This window comes from Gallus gallus, chromosome 1 (genome assembly GCF_016699485.2).
Source record: "Gallus gallus isolate bGalGal1 chromosome 1, bGalGal1.mat.broiler.GRCg7b, whole genome shotgun sequence".
In the NCBI taxonomy this organism is placed as follows: Eukaryota; Metazoa; Chordata; class Aves; order Galliformes; family Phasianidae; genus Gallus; species Gallus gallus.
This window is the reverse complement of record NC_052532.1, coordinates 113,477,209-113,501,621: the sequence shown is the minus strand read 5'-3', so window position 1 is coordinate 113,501,621 and position 24,413 is coordinate 113,477,209. Positions and strand designations below refer to the sequence as shown.

Genomic DNA, 24,413 nt, shown 5'->3' with positions numbered 1-24,413 from the left:
CAAAGGGAGTATAGGAAAAGTTTCAGCATAAGGGATACTGATGTAATTTATTGCTTAATGAAAACAGACTAAATCAGTAAAAACAAAAACAAACTAAAAATCACCTTCCCTCCATCCACCCTCTTCTGCCTCTTCTCCCTGAGTGGGGGGGAAACAGGGAGTTGGGGCTGCAGTCAGTCCATGTGGCTTAATCTCTGCCATTCCTACAGTCACTCTCTGCCTCTCCTCCAGGTAACATCCCTCCCACAGGATGCTGTCCTTCCCATACTGACCCCACACAGGCTTCCCACAGGATGCAGCATTCCAAGTCGCCCAGATCTGACATGGGGGGGAACTGCTAGGCTCCGCTCATAGCAGCCACCCAAGCTGTTCTTCCCACTACCAAAACCTTGCCACATAAACCCAACTCATGAAGCCACAATACTCATTAAATGTATAACTCAGAACTCGCATAAAATTACATTTTCCGAGAAGAAATACTTTCACAATTTAACGCACCCTAAACATTTACCTGGCAATGATCCATGGTTAGTAATACTAATCTCTTTACTAATTATTTTACTGCTTGCAATCACCGTACCAAAATCAACCTCGGGCTCAGTTTCCAGAGTACAGGATGGAATTAACCTGCAGAAAGGAGGGAAAAAAAAAGGAAAAAAGACGTGGTTATGTTCTCCCAAAACTTGAAAATAAATTTGTATTTTTAAGAAATTTGATTAAGTAGGACAATGGAAAGAGTCCCACTTTTCTCCTAGTAGTCTTACTAATGCAGCTCACTCTAGCACTATAGCATATATAAAGGACACACAAAAAAGCTTATCTATCAAGCTGTTAAATGACTGCAACTTTAGTACAAATTATCCTCAAGCATTTAGGCAAAACAGAATGAATACATTTCTATTTAGTTTCAAATACATTATTGTAGTACAAAGAACTTTAATTAGAAAAGCTTTCACTATATTGAGTCAGTTGCAGCACAGAAGTTGACATTCACCGTATTTCATTATCAGCTGCCTGAACTAAAAGCAGAGAAAATACATGCATATCTGTTTCAATTTTGTCTTCTTGTTTCATAGATATTTCATGTGGCTTCTGTAAAATACACTACAATACAGGGAGTAATGACAAATTATTTTTGTTATTTACTTAAGAGCCTCATCCAGTATGATGACTTCACTGGATAGGATGGGAACTGCTTAGCCATAATGAAAAGCTGCTGCTTCCTTAAGCAAACATGTAAAAAAAGCTCCAGTTCCTAATGCAAGCATACTCCTGATCTCATGTAAAATTGCATTCAAGGTGAATTAGGATTTTGTATGAGCACAGCTGTCCATCTCCTCTTACCTACCAAGAGGAACACGCAACAATTGCATCTTACGATCTGCACTGCTTCCTGCACAAAAGACTAACAGGAGAAAGAAAATAATCTCCTTGGAGAGCTAAGTAAACCCTACCCATGAAACCTTTTCCATGAAAGACAAGAGTGAGCAAGTGAAAGGCAGTGGGAGAAAAGGAAGGAAGGAAAAAAACAGGGAGTCAGGAATGCAACAAAAGAACTTGTCTTAGGCATGTTACTGCACTGGTTTTAATTCTTGATAAGAATTTATTGAAATTCAAAATAAAATAGGGAATTCTTGACAGGGATGAACAAGCCCATCAGGACATAGGGGTAAAAACAAAAATCACCAAAACGACCCTATAAAAAAAAGATTAGAATACACTTGAAAAGATCATAAAGACTTCACATCATGCACCAACTATTTAGACATTCTTCCAAAAAGTTCCATGAGAAATATGAAATATTTCTACACAAGACCTGACAGCATATATAGAGCTGAAATGAAAGGTGAAAGACTGTACAGTTTGAAACACAGAAGACTGGAAATAAATACCTAAGAGAGAAGTAGCAGACATTTAAAGATGCCAATCCAAATAATATCAGCAACTTCCAAGTATTCTTTATTCTATTCTTGGATTACTTTTATGAATTTTCTCAACTTGCTCTCACATGCCATAAAATGTAGTTCTGTTTATCATGTGTGAATACTTTTTAAAAGTACCACCAGTACATGGTATCAGCATCATTGCTCATAGAAAATGAAAATCACAGTACCTGAAGTGGCCAGAAGTCCGAATTCATGACTGACAAAAGATTTTGTTTGTGTCACAAAAACAAATACACCACTTAGACATAAACATAAGCATATACTTTACAATTTTAAGATTATCTATTTCAACTTTGGACATTTTAGGAAAAATAAGATTAATGCAAATTGCATGTTTTTGATGATGTGATGCATTAGAAATAATAAAAAGTTATTAAAGATATATATATATATATATATACACACATATATACAGGAAGATAAGCTACATGCTGGAATTACATTCATTCCAGTTGAAGGAAAATGGGGCAAGAGACACAATGCTGGCTTCCTCCAAGCACAATTTGCCATTTCTTTTTTATATTGTCATTGTTTTCCATCACATTACTTTGAAATGCATGCAGAAGTCTTTAATATCTTCTTAAAATAAAAAAATAAAAACTTAATTAGTATTTCCTCAACCAGTGAGTTCTCACATAATCTTACCTATATTATTTTCTCAAAATGATAAATAGCGTTTAAAGATTTCTTTGTAGAGAATAATCTTATGTACTTAGTGGCCCTTCAATACAAACTTAGCAATCTACTGCAAGTCCTTTCCAGAAAGTGGTTGCCAGCAGCTTTATTTCTGTAAGTGAAATCTATCCAAGGAGGTCTTATCTCCAGAATAGCAGCCAATAAGAACAGATTTCTTCTAGGAAATACACTTTTGCAGAACAGATTTAGAGACAGCTACTCCTTAATAGTTCACAAGAAACCTGCCCCACCAGAAGGATCAAAAGAAGAAATTCTGTTCCACATGTATTATGTGATAACTTAACCCTAAGAACAACATATGAAAGCATCCCTGTCTTTCAAAAAAAGCAAAGAAATCTCTCCCCACCTCACAATTCTTTTTCCTCTAATAACCTTTACTATTAGTATACACTATCAATTACTTTCACTATACAATTAAATCAGTCAAGCGTGTAGAATTACAACTATGACCATTTGTGTTATTAAACCTCAGAGATTTCTAATATTAAGACTGATAATGGTAAGAATCTGGTTTTTTGACCTGTGGCTAAGAAAATGTTGCTCGGAAAATAAAAAAGCATTCAACTGAGATAACATACTTAGTCTGAAAATAAGTATCTTGTTAGAGTTCACGGTGATGTGGAATTCATCTGTCCTAATTTAGCCATCTCAAAAAGCTAAAGCTGTTGCCATTCTATCCTTTTTCTTTATAGACAAAGGAGAGAGAGGTCCTCCAGAACAATTCCACCTCATCCTCATATAGCCCAAGGCTGATTAAATGTATTTCGAAGCTTAGTTTTTTGAATCAATATAATTGTATCTGTATATAAAGAGTATATACAATATATAAACGTGTTTTTACAGACACAGAATTACACAGACTGATGAAAATCATCCTCAAATGTGTAACCTTATTACAAAACATACACTATATTTTTAGCATTACGCAGTAGGTTCTTCATAATAAACCCATTAGCACAAATATATAATCAATGAGCATATAGATATATAACCAATAAGTATGCAGAGAAGTTAGGCTGGTCTTTCGAGACCATGTAGCTAGAAAGATTATCACACTGGAAAAGATAATCAGAAATAAATGGAACAATGCTCACCAGTGTTATAGGCTCACAAGAAAACTCCACAAGAAGCAATCTCCAGGGAGAAACCCTTCCTCAGTGGCAATCAGCCCTTAAATGGGGTCTAGGAGAGGTGGAGCCTGGCTACACCCCTTCAGATCACACAGCTGAATTGCATTCACCTGTGCTCTTGCAGCTGATTCAGTGCCTGCCCCAGCTGATCAATCAGAGGTTCAGGCCGTGATTCAACAGTTCCCATACAACAACCAATACAGAGTAATGCAAAAACACAAATCCAAAACTTCTCTAAGATTAAAAAAAAACCACCAACCCAATTAACTTCTTACCCATCTACTGCTCAAAAGAAGGAAAAAAAAAACTTTTATAAAGAAACTCTCTTTTTGTTTTCATTGCAGTTGATAAATTAGTTAGTAGCCATAAACTTCCCACAAGATTAAACTCAAAACAGTAACAGCAGAATATCAACTTTCACCTGGCAGACACAACCAGGGGGATATTGACTATGTCTTCTTCTATTAAAAGACGTAGACTGTCTTGAATATCTTCTTCAGTCTCAGGATAATATTCTACAAAAGCTTTGACTTGAAGTCCAGGTGCAACAGGGTTTTCTGGATTTTCCACAATCAGTTTAAACTGAAGAATAAAAAAAAAAGCAAATGTTTACTTTCATTTCTAGATTAAAAAAAACTTACCCATATGGCTCATTTTCAGAATAACACAAGGATTGATTTAAAATTCACAACTGGTTTTAAAATATGCAGAATTTTGTAAAATTCTTTTTCCTATTTATTTATTTATATTATTCATGCTGGCACAGCTGCCCAGAGAAGCTGTGGTCCCCCATCCCTGGAGGCCAGGTTGGATGGGGCCCTGGGCAGCCTGAGCTGGTGGGGGGCAGCCCTGCCCACAGCAGGGGTTGGGGCAGCGTGGGCTGAGGTCCCTTCCAGCCAAAGCCATTCTGTGATTCACCCTTGAGCAGTAAAAGAAAGGCTGAATGAATAATATAATTCGATGGGCTCAGAAAGTGTTGGTTTAACAAAATACTGTTTCTAGTCCTTCCAAGAAAGCTCTAGTTTTGCTGCTGTTGTCATAAACATTCTGAAGCACCACAAGATAAGGGTAGTTACTACATAATAAAGAATCTTTTTAGTATCTGAAAAAGTAACAAGGATTAAGTCTCAATCCAAAGCAGCAAAAAAAGAGACTGCGTAAGAATTTTCAGTAGATATGACCTCCATTCCGCTGAATTCAACTGAAAGTCCCACTATACGCTGAAAATCTGCTTGAAAGGTCCATGCAGGCACTTCTAGTTTCTTCAGGGAGAAGTGAGAGGGAAAATAAACAAACAACAAGAAAAAAAACCAACAACACAGAAGTAGGTGACACAAAGTATCTTCTTGTATCTGCTGACGTCCAACACACCCTGCACGTCTTTCCTTAAACAGAGAACATAGGAGCCATCTACCAGAATGCAGGAGGAATCCCACAGCTACCTCGTTTCCAAGAAAACTTAATCATCAGATCAAGAAACGCTGATGTTTCAGTACAATTCACACCACTCTATGCATAACAGGCTTCTGCTGTACATGTCCACTTTAATTGTTTTTGTCTGAACAGTCATCCCGGTATTCTTGGTGTATTCTGTACTAATCTTTATTTGGAATATGTAAGCAAAAAAAAAAGTAAGCACATTTGTTGATTACATTGTTAGAACATCTCCTATTCCTTTAAAATTTCCCTAACACTGTAAATACTCAACTAGAAGAAATTTATCATTCAAAATGCATCACGTTATTATGGGGTTGATCTTTAAATAGCCACGCTTCAATTTTAAAGCGTGAACAATTTACCTCTTCTCTAAAAATAATTAAACATCCACGCATATTCATTCCCTGTGTAAGGGAAAATGAATATTTTAGAATGCTAAATTTTAAATGAAACCCACAGAAAACTGCCTCATGAGCTAACTTCCTTGAAATGCACGTTTCAACCTCATGCTGCGGCAGCTTAGGGAAGGTTAATCTTCAGTTCTTGCACTCTATGAATGCAACACTTCAGGAAATTTACAGACGAGTCACATTTCACTTCACCCTAACTCTCATACTGGGTATCTCACAGATGGTAGCATTCGAATATTCAGCCTAAGGCATCGACTATTTTTTGTTTGCTTCATTGGTTGTTTTTTTTTTTTTTTCTTTTACTACCAATAACTATATTCATAAATTATGACTGAGTAAGCCTTTTTCTCTCTTCTAAAATTGATTCTGCCTTTCCATTTTTAAAACATGAAAAATTGATGAATAAGGCTCACGAAAACTAACAAAATACAATAAGCACTGCCCTGCCAAATCAAGCTCAAACTGCTATGAACACGAAGCAACATCAGCTTCTGTTCCATCCCCAACACCAGTCCAACATTTTGATCCTAATTTTGAATTAATTAACAGGTTAAATACTAGCTGGATGAAAGACAAATGCAAAACTACTAACCACAGTTGGGTCTTGCTGGGCCCATATCTCTGAGGGACATGGGTTAGGGGGCATCGTGGTCATGGTTTGGTGAAAAAGAGCACTAAGACCATCCAGTCCAACAAACCTTAATGATCTGTGATACAGCTTCTATGTCAAGGGCTATACCTGTTGCAATTGGAAAGATTTTTAAAGGTTGGATATACAATGACTTTTCCAAGTAATGGGATGAATATGAGAACCTAAAGAATGAATGGGAAACTAGTGAGAATCATACCACCTTTAAAAAAGATGGAAGAACTCTTTTCTGAGAAAGCCTTCTACAAGCAAGCACTACAAATGGACTCCTTCCCTCAGAAAACAGAAGAGCACAACAGAGACATAACAGAGCTGTCAATCAGTGCTATGAAATCCCAGGAAAAAAAAAAAACTGCAAAAGCTGCAATCTGTAGCCAATCTGAAACACTTCACAAATCTGACCCACTTCTATACAGCCCTTCTTGAAATAAAAGGGAAATCACAGGCTTCTTGAGAGAGAACATTTCTGAAGAGCACAAAGCCAGTGAGAAAAGCTAAGTAGGATTTGCTACATAGAAAGTTGTTAATGTAGTATGACATACGAGAAAGCTAAATTACTTCTATTAAATTAATAGACTTAAAGAACAAGGGAGCTCTTTTCAAATTGCTCACCTCAGGAAAATACTGCGCTGAGGAGACTGGAGGCCATTTTACTCTGACTTACAGGCTTCAGCTTAGCAGCCTCATTTGAAATTCAATTTTTCATGCAATAATTAGGTTGGAAAAGACCTCTAAGACCATCTAGTCTAACCAGCAACCCATCACACCATGCCCACTGCCCATGGCCCTCAGTGCCACATCCACATGGCTCTTGAACACCTCCAGGGACAGTGACTCCACCACCTTTATGGACAGCCTGTGCCACTGTCTTGCTGCTCTTCCTGAGAAGAGATTATCCCTAATATCCAACCTGAACCTCCCCTGGCACAACTTGAGCCCATTCCCTTTCATCTTGTTGCTGTTACCTGGGAGAAGAGGCTGAGTCCCACCTCACCACATCCTCCTTTCACGTGGTTGTGGAGAGCAGTAAGCTCTCCCCGAGCCTCCCCTTCTCCAGACTGAACAATCCCTGTTCCCTCAGCCATTCTCCATAGAAGTTGTACACCGGACCCTTCACAGTGTCATTGCCCTTCTCCAGACATGCTCCAGGTAGCCCTGGAACATTTTCAGTTATCTCAGAAGGTACACCTGCACTTCCTCACGAGAAGCAGGTAACCTAGGACACCCCCCCAGATCCATCACGTGAGAGAATACAGACAACTGGCTCTGAGGATTGTCACCTATTTTTTCCAGTTTATCCAGCTACTCAACTACTTCAAACTAACTTCCATTTCACTGGCAAGCTTCAGTCAGCCCGTAAGACCCCCGAGCTGCCGCCGTTATTTCCGCGTGCCGGAGCTGGGCCGGTCGAGGGCTGTGGGGCAGACACCCACCGCCTCACCCCTCCCGGCCGCCCCTCACCTCGGACCGGCGCGGCGGTAGGAGCCGGAGGCGACAGCTCTGCGCCCGCAGGTTCTGGACGCTGAGCGCGGCGCGGTATCGGCGCCCCAGCACCGCGGCGGTGAAGCGGAGCTCGGGTGGGGCGATGCGTACCCTGTCCACGTCCCGCCACCCGCCCGACGTGGCCGCCATCACCTCCCCAACGCAGCGGTAGCTGCAGGCTGGAAACGGTTGCTTAGCAACGGACGCAGAGCTCTGATTGGAAGGGAAAGAGAGCGCTCTTCCGAACCCACCAATTAGAAGAGAAGGTGCCGTGCAGGGGCGGGTCCTTGCCACACCTCCTGCCCCAAGGCGGGAAGGGCCCGGGCAGTGCTGCCATTTGGTGGGTGCTGTGTCAGGGTCGCGGGAAGAGTTCTGCTCTCATACCGGCTCACTGTTCGCCAGGGGGGCACCAAAATGGCCGCCGCCCTATGGCCCTTGTTTACCAATGGGGAAGCATCTCAGCTGATGGCTCCCGGCAGTATGAGGGAGGGGGCTCACACTGCTTGTGCCCTCTTTCTGACAGCAGGGGTGAAGCCTATGTATATAAGCAGGTATGTTTATCCTGTCCCAGGTTACTGAAAGCAAAAGTGGATTCTAAATAAACAAATAAAATAGAAGTGACCTTATTTCTCTTCTGGATAAGCATGTTGCTCATGGGCATGGTCTGCATAGGCCAAACAGGGTGCAAACCAGGCTGTGTGTTGGTGGAAAGCTTGGTGTCTGCTGGGGCAGTGACTGCACTAATAATTCATTACATGCACTTACTGAGCAGAGAAAGACATGCTCCGGTTCTGTGTCCCTGTGCCTTCATGCACTGTAATTTAAGCGGTAAAATGCTGCTGACAAGAATCCAGCACTTAGGCAAATAATGGGCCATTTTGCTCTTTGCTTCCATGTGGCAGAAGGGGGGGGAGCAGCACGCACAAAGCCTCAAACGTCAATTTCGATCAACCCAAAATGTTTTGCCTTGGATTACATCATCCCCTGAAAGTGCTTGTGGACTCAAGCTACCTATGTTTTAAAAGCCAAACATGAGAGCAGCTGCAAACATGGATGGCAGCTGGTAAGGCTGCCAAGAACAAAAAGGGCACAAGGCTTATTTTTAATGGGTTAAGAAACCTACAGAGGGTGCAGGGAGAGGAGAGAGCCTTTGTTTCTGATGCTGGAGAACGCTGCTAACGTAATGTTTTCTTTCTTAAAAAATTCAAGTGATAGCAACCCATCTGCAGATTAGTTTAGAACTAGTGGCAGTGTGCCATTGCAAGCACTGACAGTAAAACCAAGGAATCTGAAAGGAGCTCTCTGGGATGAGTACTTGAGTCTATTTTATGGTAACTTGATTCTATACGGAGAGAGGGGAAGTGGAAGGTGAATGGAAAGGGAAGGGAAACGTAAAGGAGAGAGATTACTCTATGACAGAGTTAAACTCCTACCTTTTCCCTGCAGAACTGAGAATACTCCAACACAGTTTCTCTGGTCTTTGAATGAATCCTAGGGCAGAGTCAAGGGACACAGGGTCATATCTAAGAAACATCTGATCCAAAGAGAAACCTCTGATTCCTTATACAAACATCATTAAAATACCAAAAAGTTACAAGATCATTAGTGTATCTTACTTCAGGTTATTTCTTAATTCTTACACTAAAGATAGAAATGTTCTACTTTCTGATCATGCTTTCTAATACTTCAAAAAAAACTGAATTCTAAATGAAAATTTCGGAAAAACTAGCAAATATGTCATTTGTTATGTTCTATTTCACAGCCAAGTAAGTCAGACACAAGCTTAATTTTTCCATTCTACTGAGAATTGTAGCAACATTTAGTATGCATAGCAAAAATATTAGAAACAAGAAATTGGTTATGATTTTTCATTTTACTTTAGCCCTTGCTGGATTACAAGAGGATCCTCAAAAGGTTCGTGACCTCTCTGCTCCTTCTGACTTTCCTTGTGACCCTAAGGTCCTAAGAGGGGTATGACTGTTTACAGTTTATGAGGGTGGATAGTGATAGGACGGGGGGGCGGGGAGGGAGGGTTGATCTTAAACTACGATAGGAGATTTAGGTTAGACATCAGGAGGAAGTTTTTCACACAGAATGTGGTGACACACTGGAACAGGTTGTCCAAGGAGGTTGTGGATGCTCCATCCGTGGAGGCATTCAAGGCCAGGCTGGATGTAGCTCTGGGCAGCCTGGTCTGGTGGTTGGTGACCCTGGACATAGTAGGGGGGTTGAAACTAGAGGATATTTGTGGTCCTTTTCAACCCAGGCCATTCTATGATTCTATGATTTTATCTTCTTGTCTGCCTTATGGACAGGTCACTAGCCTTCATTCTGAGAGCTTATCTCAACTTATCTGTGAACTTACTTTGCTAAACCAGACCTGTGAAGAATCCCCAGGTAAAAACATTCATAGTTGAACTTTTTTAGTTTGTTTTCATTGGAAGAGGGCTGTCTTTAAGCAAGATAATTTCACAACTTCAGTTTAGAGCACTAATTCAGAAACAGTTGAAGCAGCACTGTTGACAGGCTGCTAACTTTGTGAGCAGGGACTGGAGCAAGAAGCAGTCAGAAATCTTTTCTGTCATAAAGGATTTCTAGCAAAGAACTTTTCCCTGACTTTCACTGGATTTAGTGTATATGTATCCATACATTTTTGTTGTTACCCATTTAACTATTTTTAACAGATTTTAACTGTGATTTATCTTGTTTATAGAGGCAATGTTCTGCATTGGAAGGGTTCTGCTCTCTCTGAAATACTTTGGCTAGGCTCTCTTCCTCTTCTGCTAACCATTATAATCAAGTGCTTGCTATTGTCATCTTTATGATATCCTGTTATGAAACATTAGATAACAGACTCTTTTCCTTCCTTCCCTCACCTCACATTGGATTCATATAATTTTATTAGTCACCTAATAGTCAGCACCAAGGAGAAAACGAATGTAAAGGAACAGATGTACTTTATTTTGATGACAGAATCTTTTATATCTAATGCAAAGATATAGAGTATACGCCACTATATACAGAGTATTCTGGGCCACAGAGATGATCAGGGGGCTGAAGCACATCCTTACAAGGACAGGCTGAGAGAGCTGGGGCTCTTCAGCCTGGAGAAGAGAAGGCTCCAAGGATACCTTATAACAGCCTTCCAGTACCTGAAGGGGACCTACAGGAAAGCTGGGGAGGGACTTCTAAGAAGGGTGTGTAGTGACAGGACAAGGGGAAATGATTTTAAACTGGAAGAGGGTAGGTTTAGACTAGATATTAGGAAGAAATTCTTTACTGTGAAGGTGGTGAGACACTGGAACAGGTTTCCCAGTGAGGTTGTGAATGCCCCCTCCCTGGAAGCATCCAAGGCCAGGCTGGATGGGGCTCTGAGCAACCTGGTCTAGTGGGAGGTGTTCCTGCCTATAGCAAGGGAGTTGGAACTAGGTGATCTTAAAGGTTCCTTCCAACCCAAACCATACTATGATTCTATGATTCTTTATCATTGAATCATGTGACCCCACTAAGAGTGAGTTTACTTCTGTGAAAATTTACACAATTTTCCAGTGCAATAACCTGCACTGTTCTCCCTGCTTTCACCTTAGCAGTATCAGATGACAAATAATAAAGCTTCACATCGAACTTATTACAATTATGTTATAGTCTTCAGAATGAAGTGTATAATCTTACATGGATACCCACCACACCTGAATTTCTGACATATTTCCAACTTTCATAACAAGACCTTGCAGACCTTGTTTGACTATTTTCTTTTCTCACTCTTCTCCCAGATCCTAAATAAAATTATTATTATTATTATTATTATTATTATTATTATTATCATAAATAATATTAATATTATTTTTATTATATATTATTATTATTTTTATTTTAAAAAGGACATCATTAGTTCTTTGCAGTTAGTAAACAAAGATAATTTATTTAAAATGGTCAGGTATATCCTGGGGCTGTGGTCAGTGTAAAACCAGATGGAGAGTCAGAAAACCATCATGAGTCTGTTCTTTTCTTCTGTATGTATTAGAAAATTGCTAAAACTGAGGTGCTGGCCATACATACTCTGTTCTAAATTCAGACCATAAATGCTTGTGCACCAACCAAGTCATCTATTGGATGAGAAGTACGTCTCATTTATCTACCATCTCTAAAAGCACAGTCAAATCCTTTCAGAAAGTGTTCAATGTAGAAGTCAGAAAAAAAGAGGCGATTAAACTGATTATAAGGATGGTTTATTTGACAGTAATTCAGCATCAAGAAATCGTAGTGATACCCGAGATTATTAAACTGACTTAACCAAACTGTCACTCATACTGCACTTTGTTCATGGGATCTGAATCCAGAGGAACTGGGATTTGAACTGTGAATGCTGACCTCTTTATTTTACTTCAGGAAGAAAAAAAAATGTATTTAAAAAATACCGAGTGAAATAGGGCCACTTACTGGTAAAATAAATGAAGTCCGTTCATTTTTATATCAGCTTTTGAGAGTCAGAAACAGATGAAGAACAGTCCAAATAATGATGAAAAATAAGATATATTCTTTGCATTTAATCTTGTAAATTGTTCTGCTTAATGGAAAATGAGAATGTTGAAAATGACAGATTTGGGCTCTAAAGGTCTCTCCACCAAACAGAGCATTCTCTGAGAAGCAGAACTAATGAAGATTTTATTGGGTCTTTCTGCTCAGTGAAGCCATCAGTCTTTACAACGTGTGCAAGAATTGCCCTTCTCTGAGGCTTCTTTTCTCAGACTGGATTGTAAGGAGCAGAACCAAAATCACTGAAAAAAGAGAGAAACAGAGAGACTGTAAGTTAGACAAGGTAATCACAAACACCTGCTTTCTTGCACTTTCTTTTAAGAGAGAGGTTGTAGAAATTGCTAGATTAAAAATCTGTACTATTAATATATATAGTCTCCATTGTTTGATATGTTCTAAGCTCAGAGAGCTGTGCAATGAGCTAATCTATACAGCAGAAGCAGAATGTATCATTGTAATGGTAAATAGCTTTAATAGGAGTGAAGCTGTAGCAATACTGTAACACAATAATACTGATTTGGGGACCAAGACTAGTGTCTGCACACAGTGCTGTGCTGAACTTTTTGATCTCATGAGATAGCAACAGTTATATCAAAAAATTCAGCACTGTGCTTATAATGAAGTATATATGTGCACTCTGTTTCCTACAGTCTGCTCCAAAGGAAATGTCTTCTGCATCTGGTATCCTTTTCAGTCACAATGTGTGAAATCATCCTTGTTCATTAAAAAAAAAAAAAAATAGTAACTTTAAAAGCATTCGTATCCATTCACAGATGTTATGTATTGGACAAATATAAAAATTGCTAGTTAGGAAAAAAAAAAACTTGGAACAGCGCAGATAAACAAGATGAAAATGTATGTTTCTGAGCTGAGCAGGTCATCTCTGATCAAAACAGAGATAATGGGAAAATTATGGAGTAATAGGACAATTCAGATAAAGGATAGTTCTGAAAGTGTCTCATATAAATCAGGGGTTCCTTAACAGTTATCTGTGGCTTTTAAAGACTCCCATAAAGCTGTAAGACTTACAGTGTTGAGCCAGACCAGTAGACTTTCCAGGCTGATATCAAGATGTTGACAGCTACTGGTATCAATGAATCAGTATGAAATTTCCACACAACTAAGATGTGATTTTTCAAATTTACTAATGGTGGGATTCATCTTGCCACACTTTATGCCTATTTTTAGCTTCCATTATGGTTAGGGAAAAGAGGTAAGTACTTTGAGAGGATGATCATCACCACCACTTCTACCATCCTTATGTGGGTATTTAAAATAGAATTCCATATATCACACTGACTTTATGCAGGTCTCCTGCTCTCTAGCTTCTTCAATGCTTTTGATAATCTTTCTTAGGCAGTAATGATAAAATTATTGAAGAGCATGTTCAGGTCTTAGTGAATTTATTTTCTTTTCCCTGAAGGCTGAAAATTAATGTCTAGTCATTCTGTGGTACAATTCCATGTTTCTTTATTATACATCTATCTTTTACATCTTATATGCAATTTACCCAACTTATTCCCTTAAAATCCAAGTGCTCGGTAAGATAAATTAAATCTGTGCTATGACTGTCCGGAGTGTTGGTCACTCCCTAGTTTTCAACTCCTTAGGTACTCACCTTTCTGAGATGCTTGATGGTTTTATTTCCTTAGCTTCGCTTACTGCTGGAAATCATTAGCAAACTGGTATGTCTCTATACTTTAAAACTAATCAGACTATGGTTCAAGTGTAACCTTCTGTGGTTTCTCCTTACATCAATCCACTTTGCTTGAAAAAAACTACCCTTAGTCCTTATGAATGTCATCACTGTTTATTGTTGCATTATGCTAGGAGAACTCATTTGTCTTCATAAGTTACGGATGAATGGATACAAGTTGGGTCCTCGATCCGATGATGGCTTTGAAGATCAATAACAAAGCTTCCAAATTGTATTACACGGGAGCTAGGGTAGAACATATCTTGCAAAGTACAGAAGATACATACTCTGGGGAATTCATGCTACTCAGTAGGTTAATGATGCCTTGTGTCAACATATGCTTTATTTTATGAAATTTTGAACAATTTTTTTACTTGTTATTTTAACTTTTCTTCCCATACTAGGAAAAACAGGAGAAGCACAGGCATTCAGCTGACCTTCACTATTTTATTGATTATTTTATGCATCTCTATTCTAATAATTCTTTTTCAGCTTAGGTGTCTATTTATATTCTTTTACTTCAGTTGAGGATCTGTCTATACTGCTTGTTTTCACTTGTCTAGTCATGCACGATTTTTAAATGTTGCTTTCTACCTGTAAATCTATCTATAGATACCTTTTTCAAATACAGTTTAATATACTGTCTGTATTGATATTCTGCAAAGAACAGGCATTACATTGATCTCTTCTCATTGACATCCATTTCTCATGCCATAACAGAATTTCCATACATTTTCAGCTTCTCCTTTCGACGTGCAATTCTTCCATCTTATCTGCACTACATTACACCTACTATAGTGGGTCCTAATTTATCAGCTATGTATATAGCATATTTATATATCACGGTAGCATACTTCTATTTTAGGCTACATACAATGGACATTTTGCATTTTCTAATTTTTCCTAGCCTTAGTGAAAACACTTAACAGGGAAAAATGTCGGGCTTGCACTCAAGAGTTGAAATCAATTCTTTTAGCTCAACAATAAGCTTTCTTCCAGAAATTTCATTAAGCACCTATATAATGTATAACAAATTTTCATCCATCAGTGCTTAAGATAACAATAGAAGCAAGCAGTGCATAATGAAAGCAATTATCCAGTAGAAAAATAGATCACCCATATTACCAATCTTAAAGGATATGCATACAGATCTCATAGTTTGGGGAGTTATTGTGAGCCTCATCTCATTTCTTAGGTATCTATTATGTTCTGTTAACTGAAGAACTGAATTCTGCACTGGTGCAGCTTCACCTTGAGTTTTGGGTGCCATAGTGTAAAGAAAGATATGAAACTATGAGAGAACAACCAAAGGAGGGCTACAGAGATGTGAGAGGTCTGGAGGACGAGACATATGAGGAGCGGCTGAGGCCCCTCGATGTGCTCAGCACAGAGCAGAGGAGCTGAGGGGAGGCCTGATGGCGGCTGCAGCTCCTCACAGGGAGCGCAGGGGCAGCGCTGAGCTCTGCTCTGTGTGACAGCGACAGGGCCCGAGGGAACGGCATGGAGCTGTGTCAGGGGAGGGGCAGCTGGGGTTAGGGACAGGGGCTGCACCACAGGGCGGTGGACATGGAACGGGCTGCCCAGGGCTGTGGGCACGGCCCCCAGTGCCGGAGTTCAGGGAGCGTCTGGGCAAGTGTTCATAGACATCTTTGGCTGATCCTGTGTGGAGCCCAGAACTGGACTCTGTGATCTGATTACCAACACAGGCTAAATACTGTAAACGGCAGAAGAGTAGAAAAGATCAGAAATATGTTGCCTGATCATGAAAATGCACGTGCATTCTCCTTTTCGTGGAGTGCTAGCCCCAGCAGCAGATAGTGCAGCAGTTTTGTGACAGTGCAGCAGGTGGTGCTCCAACAGTCCTTGTTGTCTGGAGCATCCCGAGGGAACTTTCCTTTCCAGAGTTAGACCTCAGTGTTTAGTTGCTCTGCAGTCCGATACTGTCTCAACAGCGGTCATTCTTGCCGATGAATCACATTAAAAATACTGAGCAAGGCACTATGAACGTATATTTTTACTTAATAATTTTGTAAGATGTATATTGCTAAAATTCTAGGTGCATTTGCAATTTTCACTAAATTAAAATGCAATTTTCACTAAATTAAAATGCATTAAATTGATAGTGTCTCTTTCAGAATTCTTTCTTCCACTGAAGCAGAAAACAGTTGCATGCAGATTTCTCTTTTGGAGAAAATGGGTGATTTTATTAGCATTGCCTAGACATAGCATGGCATCTCCTGTAGGTCGGCACATTCAGTGTGAGCAGCAGCAGGTTGCATTTTGGGTATGCAGGAGGCTGCTAAAACTTTCTAGTTGCTTCTCAGAAACTGAGTAGATCTATATATCTGAGATCTAACTGTATAGATATTAGGTGAAAATATATGTATATAACAAAATTCTTTACAAGAGCAGTAGAAATTCCTAGGGAATATTTTTTTAAATGTTCTTACATGGCTTCAGAAATAGTTGAGAGTAGAATGGAATCACCCAACTTACAGAAGAGAAATGTCCAGTAAGAGGAAAAAGTCCCATTTAAGAGCTACTAATGTAATTTGACAGGCTACGATATGCTTTGATCATCCCCTATTTAACCTGCTACAGAAAGAAAAGAGCATCTTTCAGCTGTTTGCTGAAAGTGAGTCCACTTGTGGTCTCATGACTCTTACTGCATGGCAGTGCAGCAAGGGGCAGATCTTCTATGGGAGAGCAGGAGAGGAAGTGCAGAAGAGGGAGGAAGAGAAGCAAACACAAAGGTCTCTGTTGCTGCTGGACAGGCATTGTTGATGATTACACACCCCAGTGCCAGAGATACCTATGTACACTTTCTGCAGAGTTTTCTTGATAAACATCTCAAATATTCAAAATAAGCAGAGTGTTTGAGGAGACTCTTCTCCATGCTCAATTGTTAATGAACTGTGTTTCAGAATTAGTCTTTTATTTTGCACAAATCAATGGTATGCAGATTACAACTCTCCATCACTCTAAGAAGGAGGCATTTAGCTGGGGCTATCAGCCACAAGAATGATAGTGTATTAGGGATTTGTATGCATGACATATTTCTCATTTGTCTTTCCTTGCAAGCCTCCCATCACTGAGAACAGCTGTGCACTGAGATGCAGAGATCAAGAAAGCCACTATACTTATGACAGTGCTCTTCTTTTCTCTGTTGCCAAAAGAGAGGTCAGATGTAGCGTAGCAATTTATGCTTTCTGTTATTCAAATATTTTTATATTTTTTGGCAGCATTCTGAAAATAAATTCATCTGCCCAAATCCATTTTCTGTTGTGAAAGTTTAACAGCATTTTAATATTTCTTTTAAATTCACTGTATTTGAATTAGCTGCTAATATGACGTAATCTAACTCAAAAGCTTTCAGCAGGTACTGAAACATTTCCCTGTAAGGCTTCCCAACAGGGCTAGAAGCATGATAGGCATTTCTCCAGGGTAGAATCCCTAGGCCGGCACTTCTCTGTCATCCTGTACTAGTTTCGTGGGCTCTACAACGTACAATATTTAACGCACCACTTGTTACATCTAGCCACAGATTGTGAAGCATTTCCTGATCAACAGCAAAGTTGATCTATCACAGTCATCATGGACATTCTGAAACATTTATGACAAAAAAGATCCTGTGGTCATCTAATTATATTTTCAACAACATAAAATCCATGTAATTTACTAAAATCTAATTTCTTTTTTTAATTCCTGTAGCTGGTGTTGTAATAAAACTTATCCTTTAGAGAACACCCAGTCTCGTTAGAGAGATCTCCAGTTCAACCATACTTAAGTTCTTTGGTTAGTTCCAATTGCTAATTATCTTTACACTGTGGCTTATTTACTCCACATGCTAGTTCAGATCCATCATCCATGGACAAAATCACTATGCCTCTATATCCAAGATCTGTGTCTGTAAATAAAGGTGTTCTTACTAGTGGAGAGGTAACCAAGAACACCAAGATAAGTTTTATTGACAGTTTAACTAGCAGACAGTTGTTTTGGCATTTTAAATACATGGCTGGTTTTCCAGAAATCTCTGGTTTGCCTCATCATAGTTACATTCAGTCTCCACTTAAAAACTAGAAAGTCCAATGGCAAATAAGCATTAACATAGTCTACTAGCGTGTAAAGATAGTTCAAATTACAAAGATATATTTCAACTATGCAGAACATTAAGCTCTAAAAAATCTGAATCTTTCTTTTTGAAGCATTTAAACACTATAGGTGAAAGATAAATATAAATGTGAACATTTGCAGTAGAAACAAAAGTACCTCTATAAATAACATTTCTCTCTCTCACACTGCTAAGATCAAAATTAAAGCACAGCTCATGGCTCAAAACAAACATACTAGGAAGATTTGCAGGTAGGATGCTAGAAGTTTTGGCACAAAGTCTTTGAGGTATCTGAAGTAACTCTTAAATATTTGAAGCATTTAGAAAGCCTTTCATGCATTGCTAGAACAAACTAATTATTGAGAATACTAAAATATTACAAAAGGCTTATGTGTGAAAATGTTACTGAAATGAGACAAACAAGAACTGTAGATGAGAAGTTGCAATCTGAAATTAAGTGGAAGGATTAATAAACTAAAAATAGCAGATTGAGAACATTGAATAGTTGGAGAAAGATGTCTCTTATTCAATATATAAAAGGGTAAAAGAATATGTTAATATTTATTGCTCACTAAGGTCAATGCAAATAATAAAGCATAAAGCTTTACTATTAAAAAGCTGTTTTTTTGATTGAAGAGCACATTACAGTGCAGTTTTATGATGAATGCAGTTGCCACCATTTGCCTAGATTTGAATGTATAGCTTTCTAAGAATGGATAAAGTTAAAGATGATGGTGTAGTCAGAACAAAAAGTTACTGATCACTGACAACTCATAGCTGTTTGACAACAAACCCTTGACCACAAATGTTGTTATGGCTGGAGGTAGTGGAGCATCATGATCTAGGGCACTGTCTGCTCCTGCTCACCTGGGAGATAAAATGGAAAATGAAAGGAGCTGAAATAAAAACATGGATGAGAGAGCAGGTACAGATCATGGAATTTAAATGATGCTTGAGTCTCCCTACCATTTTCCAGTGCAACTGGTCTTGCAGTATGCTGGACCTGTGATTGTAGATCCTAAAGAGATTAAATTCTGGTAGCTGCAGTTCCCACAACACAAAGAATAAGAGAATGTCAGGGATTAGAAGGAACCTCAGAAGATCACCTAGTCCAGTCCCCCTGCCTTAGGAGGAATGCCTTGATTAGGTCACACAGGAATGCATCCAGGCAGGTTTTGAATGTCTCCAGAGAAGGAGACCCCACAACCCCTCTGGGCAGCCCGTTGCAGTGTTCTGTTACCCTCACCAGGAAGAAGTTTCTTCTCATATGTTTGTGGAACCTCCTATGTTCCAGCTTGCAGCCATTACCCCTTGCCCTATCACTGGATGTCACTGAGAGGAGCCTGGCTCCATCCTCCTGACACACACCATTTATATATTTATAAACATTACTGAGATCACCCCTCAGTCTCCTCCAAACTAAAGAGACCCAGCTCCCTTATCCTCTCCTCATAAGTGAGATACTTCACTCCGTTAATTATTTCTGTGGCTCAACAACAAGGCCAAGCAGCTGCTGTTGAAGCTAATGAGTTGGTTTCAGTGCTGGAAATTGAGGTTTAAGCATTTTGAAGGAAGTCCTTGCCCAGATGTTTTAAAGGTATTCCAGAGCGGTCACAGAGAGCAAATGAGGTACTATGATAGTGGCACCCTCTCAAGGGTCCATAAAAGCCTGGGGTCCAGGAATAGGTGATTCATTGCCTGGCTCAGGTGGTGACTCTAAGAGGCCAGGGAAGCAGCCACCTGTGGGCACACAGGCCCTGACTCAGTCAAATGCTGTGTAAACAGGAAAGGGGGTAAAACTCTCGATATCCTATTACATTCAGCTGAAAGAGTCTGGGGAGTACAATCTACCACTACACTTTTTCCATCCTGTCAATAATATGTAGGGACAGGGTACACAGCCTTTTTCTATTCAAACACAAAAGGTTATGTAATTCATTTAGTCACTCTGAAAAAGAGTAATTCTTTGTAGCTAGGCTGTGCTTTGCTCACAGTGAGTCATTTTTAGGAGGAAAGATCATACGCATTGTTAAAAATAAGCTTTTGAAGACAGCAGCTCTTTCATGCCAACTATGTCCTGTTTAGATCAGCAGATTAAACAAACCCAAAGCTGTAATTCAGTTCAAGTAAAAGTTGCTCAGAGAATCAAAAATAAAAAGGGTCAAGTTTCACTCCTAGGTTCTGAAAGGGAGTCGTAGAATTGACATTACCTCTTAAAAATGTAGGTTCTAAAAATCTTTAAGCCTTTTTACAAAAAAAAAAAAAAAAGAAGAAGTTGTTTTCATTTTGCAACTGAATAAATACAGCATTGGCTTTGTAACTCCCTAGAAGGAGAATGTGGCAAACAAAAGGCAAAGAGACCAAAGAGACAACCATCAGATATCTGAAAATGAGATACTCATCTTCAAATGAGAAAAGAAGCCAATTTCCGACCAGCGTGGACTTACAGAAAATAAAAGGTTTGTCTTTAATTTTTCAGGCCATCCTGCCATTATCTATTCAGCATCAGAAGCTGCAGCAGAGAGGTTGCTGTAACATGGCTATGAAAGCTCATGGTGCAACAGTTCTTCCCTCTGCTTGTGATTGCTCTTTATCTCTGTTACCTAGTAAAACTGATTATTCCTTCCTCAATATGATCCTTTACACATTTTCTGTTAGCTATGACCCTCAGTGCTACCTATGACCACCTTATCTATCTTTGACAAATTTGCATCTCTTAGATCTGTCACTCGATGAATCACTTCTTTCTATTTACCTTTCTCAAACTGATTTGCTTTCTGCCTGAGTTACTCTACATCTTGTTTCTGCCTTTTTTCGTTCTTTTTTCCTAGTGGTAAGACTTTCTGTTTGTCTGATTCACCCTTCTGCATTCACTTCTCATTCTTTCTCATTGTCATTATTTTGTCAGTCTTCGTTTTCATTCTGTGATTTATCTCATATCCTGACTGCACAGAGCAGCATCTTTTCATTAATTCATTTTCTATTTATTTTTAATCTTTCCTTCTTTTTCCTCTCCATGACTCAGCTTCTCTCGCCCATAGTTTGTTTTTATTGTATTCAAAGGTATTTTTTGCTTATTCAGCATCACCTACTGGAACTTTCAAAGGGAGGGAATACACATAGATGGCTCTGTGCTGAATAGGATGATGTCAGCCACACAGCTTCTGAAAGCACATTTCATTCCACTGACTTGTCAACAGTTAGAAGCCACAGAACAAATCGGTCTATTATATCTGTAAGATATAGCTCCTGCATTTGTCTCCTGCTATATGTTTCAATTTTATTCCCCTCAGATCTTGCAATTATATGGGAAATTGATGTAGCTGTTTAAAACAAACACGTTGCATGATTCTATAAAAATAAACGCCAACCAATTTAATGGTAGCCAGTAATCATGAAATCACCTCTTTAAATTAATTAGTAAGTCAACATCATTACAATTTGCAAAGCAATTAGGTTTCCTTTCAGCTTTGTAAACGTCTTTCAAACTTGCAGAAATGTGGATTAATTTCAAAGCAGCATGTCAGCATTGCAAAAGCATGAATGGAGCATGCTACTGCTTTAATCTCAGTTATCAAAAAAGTTACAGTATTGCAAGTACCGTTTAACAAATGATAGATGTCCTCTTTCTCTCTTCTAGTCGACCTCTTTGATCTTAGTAGGATTTCTTTCAGCTCTAGCATCCCATCTTACAGCACACCTTCCCACTCAGTTCAGTTTTCTGCATATTTCCATGATATATGGCACTATAAGAGAGAGATGTGAGAGATATGTATGTTTCATGTCGATTCATGATTGAATGTTTGAGCCTCAGTAGAAAATTAAAAAAAGATTCAGTCCCAGAATTTCAAGAAAGAAACGCAGCCACTGGCTTGATTTATAAGACATTTGAATGGAGCTTTCCAATTCAATTTCTCATTTAATACTTTTATTATAGTTTATTCATAGATTATTTCCTTTGGAGACAGTACTAGATCTTCTAGTCTGACTTTCATTATAGCACAGGCTGTTAAACTTTACATAAATACTTTTATAGAGGCCAGTAACTCCTAAAGGAAATCTGAATCCATCCTCCAAGAGATATCTGCTACTGATTTTATAACATCAACAATGAAAACCTCCATCTCCTCTGACAATTGTTCTTGTTGTTTGACAGACTCATTGTTAACAAAATAGCAAAACAGAAATGTGCCCAATTTTTATTTTGAATATTTTTGGCCTTAATGGCCACACAGAATTTGTTGTTTTTGCTTGTTCCCACTGGGAAGCCTTTAATGCTTAGTACTGCTTTCTTTTGAATGTGCTTATACATTCTTGTAAGGATACCTTCTATTTGATAAGCTAAAGTTAAACACAGCTCTCAGAATGTACTTTAGTACTGGGTAATTTCTGATGAACAGTATCCAACTTAGCTCTACCCACATTAACAATCACGTTGCAAAACTCTCTCAGATATTCTGTTTCTTCACTCAGTCGCTTAATACATAAGGACTTACATATATATACTTCACATTCTTTGTGCTGCTATAATTTCTTTTTGCATCCAGGCACAAACATAAGTGCAGCAGTGGCTAGAATGTTCCTGAGAAGGATGAGACTAACTGACCAAAAGAAATCTTCTAACCTTCATCCTATGTAGGTGAGTAATACAAGTGAACATAAAAATCTAATTTGAGGGCACCAGTACAAAATGTTGTTTGAGAGATTACATAAGTACATATATATATATATATATCTTGTTCAAAGGCGCCAGCAATTTGATTGACAGGATAATACCACAGAAGAAGTGGTGTTTAAGGCCACTGAATCAGTGATGGAACAATGATCTCTGCTACACTGAAATATTTTCTTCAAGCTTTAAGTCACTTCTGTGATTCTTCTCTCCTCTTTTCTTTCAACTCTTACAAAGTGTTGAAACCACAACTGCACACACTAGGATTTTTGTGTAGAGAGGTAAAATTGCCTCCATGTTCCCTATATATAGCTCTTGATTTTAAACACCGTAAAAATTTTGTTATAGCAGATAACACAAGGAAATAATATGCCCTCTCTATTAAAACCTCCCATTGTCTTCCAGGATCCAGATTCTGTCCTGTTAATTAAAGTCTACCATCTTATTCCTCATCTTTGTCCTTCTGACAGTTTGTGTGTTTTGATGAGCTCAGCATTCTCGCTTGCAATCCAGAATACTCTGTTTAGTTGATTAGAGTTTGTTTGTTTGATTGTTTTTTGCATTCGTTGCCTCTTCAGACCATTTGCAAATGTTAACACCACTGATTTTATTTTTATTTATTTCTACTAATAGACTTGATGAAGAACACAGAGCTGATGAAAATGAAGCTGACTAAGAACTAGGACTACTCTCTAGAGACCTTTCCTAAAAATGCTATCATCAGTAATAACTCCCTGCTGATAAGTACTTTTGAGACCTGTGAGACAGTTCTTAGTCCATTTAAGGATGTACTTTACTGACACTGCATATCCTTATACTTTTATCAACATGTCATGTATAGCAAATCAAATGCTTTGCAGAAATACACAATGTATTCCCTTCAACAATAACTGTAATAAATAAATAAAGCCTGTTTTTCATAAAAATTGTACTAAGCTTAATTATAAATGATATTAATATTGTGTATTAATTATAAATCTTCCATTTTATTTTTATCATCAGAATCTTTATAATTTCTCCACCATTTTGCCAAGAACTGGTGTTACCTAGCACATCTCTTTTGACCTGCTCATCCCTCTTGACTTCTTGGATATTCACAAAATACCAGTATGATTTTAATCTTCAGAATTATCCATATGCAAAGAGTTATTCAGATCTGACATTTGCAGGAGACAATCCTAAAAGTCACTGATTTTAGGACTCTGGGTTGTGAGCTATCTGGGCTTGTCAGTGGAAAATTTTCTCCAGCTAATATGTCATTTAGAATCCACATTAGCTACTAATGGCGCAATTCATCTTACCTAAATTCTTCTAAAATTAGTTGTCTAAGTTACCTAGGATCCCCTCAATAGAGAAAGAAAGATAAGGTTCTACATAGACCTAATTGATTCCATCTATCCTGCTATAACTTGAAGAGAATCAGATAAATTTAAATATGTACCTGTAACATATTTCTATAAATACATTAATATTAATAATACTAGATGAAAAAAAAACATTACATAGATACATATCTTGTAAAACTTGGTGTAAAGAGAATTTTCAGGAACCCTAAAACAAGTAGGAGGGTGAGACCAAACAAACACTAGTTCTGCTTTTAAGGACTATTGTCTTGATGTCTGCTAAAGAAAACCAGGCATGTTCCGTG

At 38.5% G+C, this 24,413-nt stretch overlaps 1 protein-coding gene and 1 long non-coding RNA gene across 6 annotated transcripts in view; one reads left to right on the top strand and one right to left on the bottom strand.

Moving 5' to 3' along the window:
* C1HXORF59 (chromosome 1 open reading frame, human CXORF59) overlaps positions 1–7,920 on the bottom strand; it is a 261,807-nt gene extending 253,887 nt beyond the window's left edge. For all 5 annotated transcript variants that reach the window (XM_416785.8, XM_040655288.2, XM_040655289.2 and 2 more), the window contains exons 1-3: positions 7,730–7,920; positions 4,194–4,354; positions 512–627 (exon numbers count right to left, since the gene is read on the bottom strand). In XM_416785.8, the coding sequence (XP_416785.5) occupies positions 512–627; positions 4,194–4,354; positions 7,730–7,900 (448 nt within the window). In that variant the 5' untranslated portion in view covers positions 7,901–7,920. The remainder of the gene's footprint in view (positions 1–511; positions 628–4,193; positions 4,355–7,729) is intronic.
* A 162-nt stretch (positions 7,921–8,082) lies between these two features.
* LOC107057105 lies at positions 8,083–23,691 on the top strand. Its single transcript, XR_003073076.3, has 4 exons — positions 8,083–8,301; positions 20,422–20,552; positions 22,641–22,732; positions 23,399–23,691. It is a non-coding gene; the product is annotated as an uncharacterized LOC107057105 (long non-coding RNA).
* Positions 23,692–24,413: the final 722 nt, after the last annotated feature.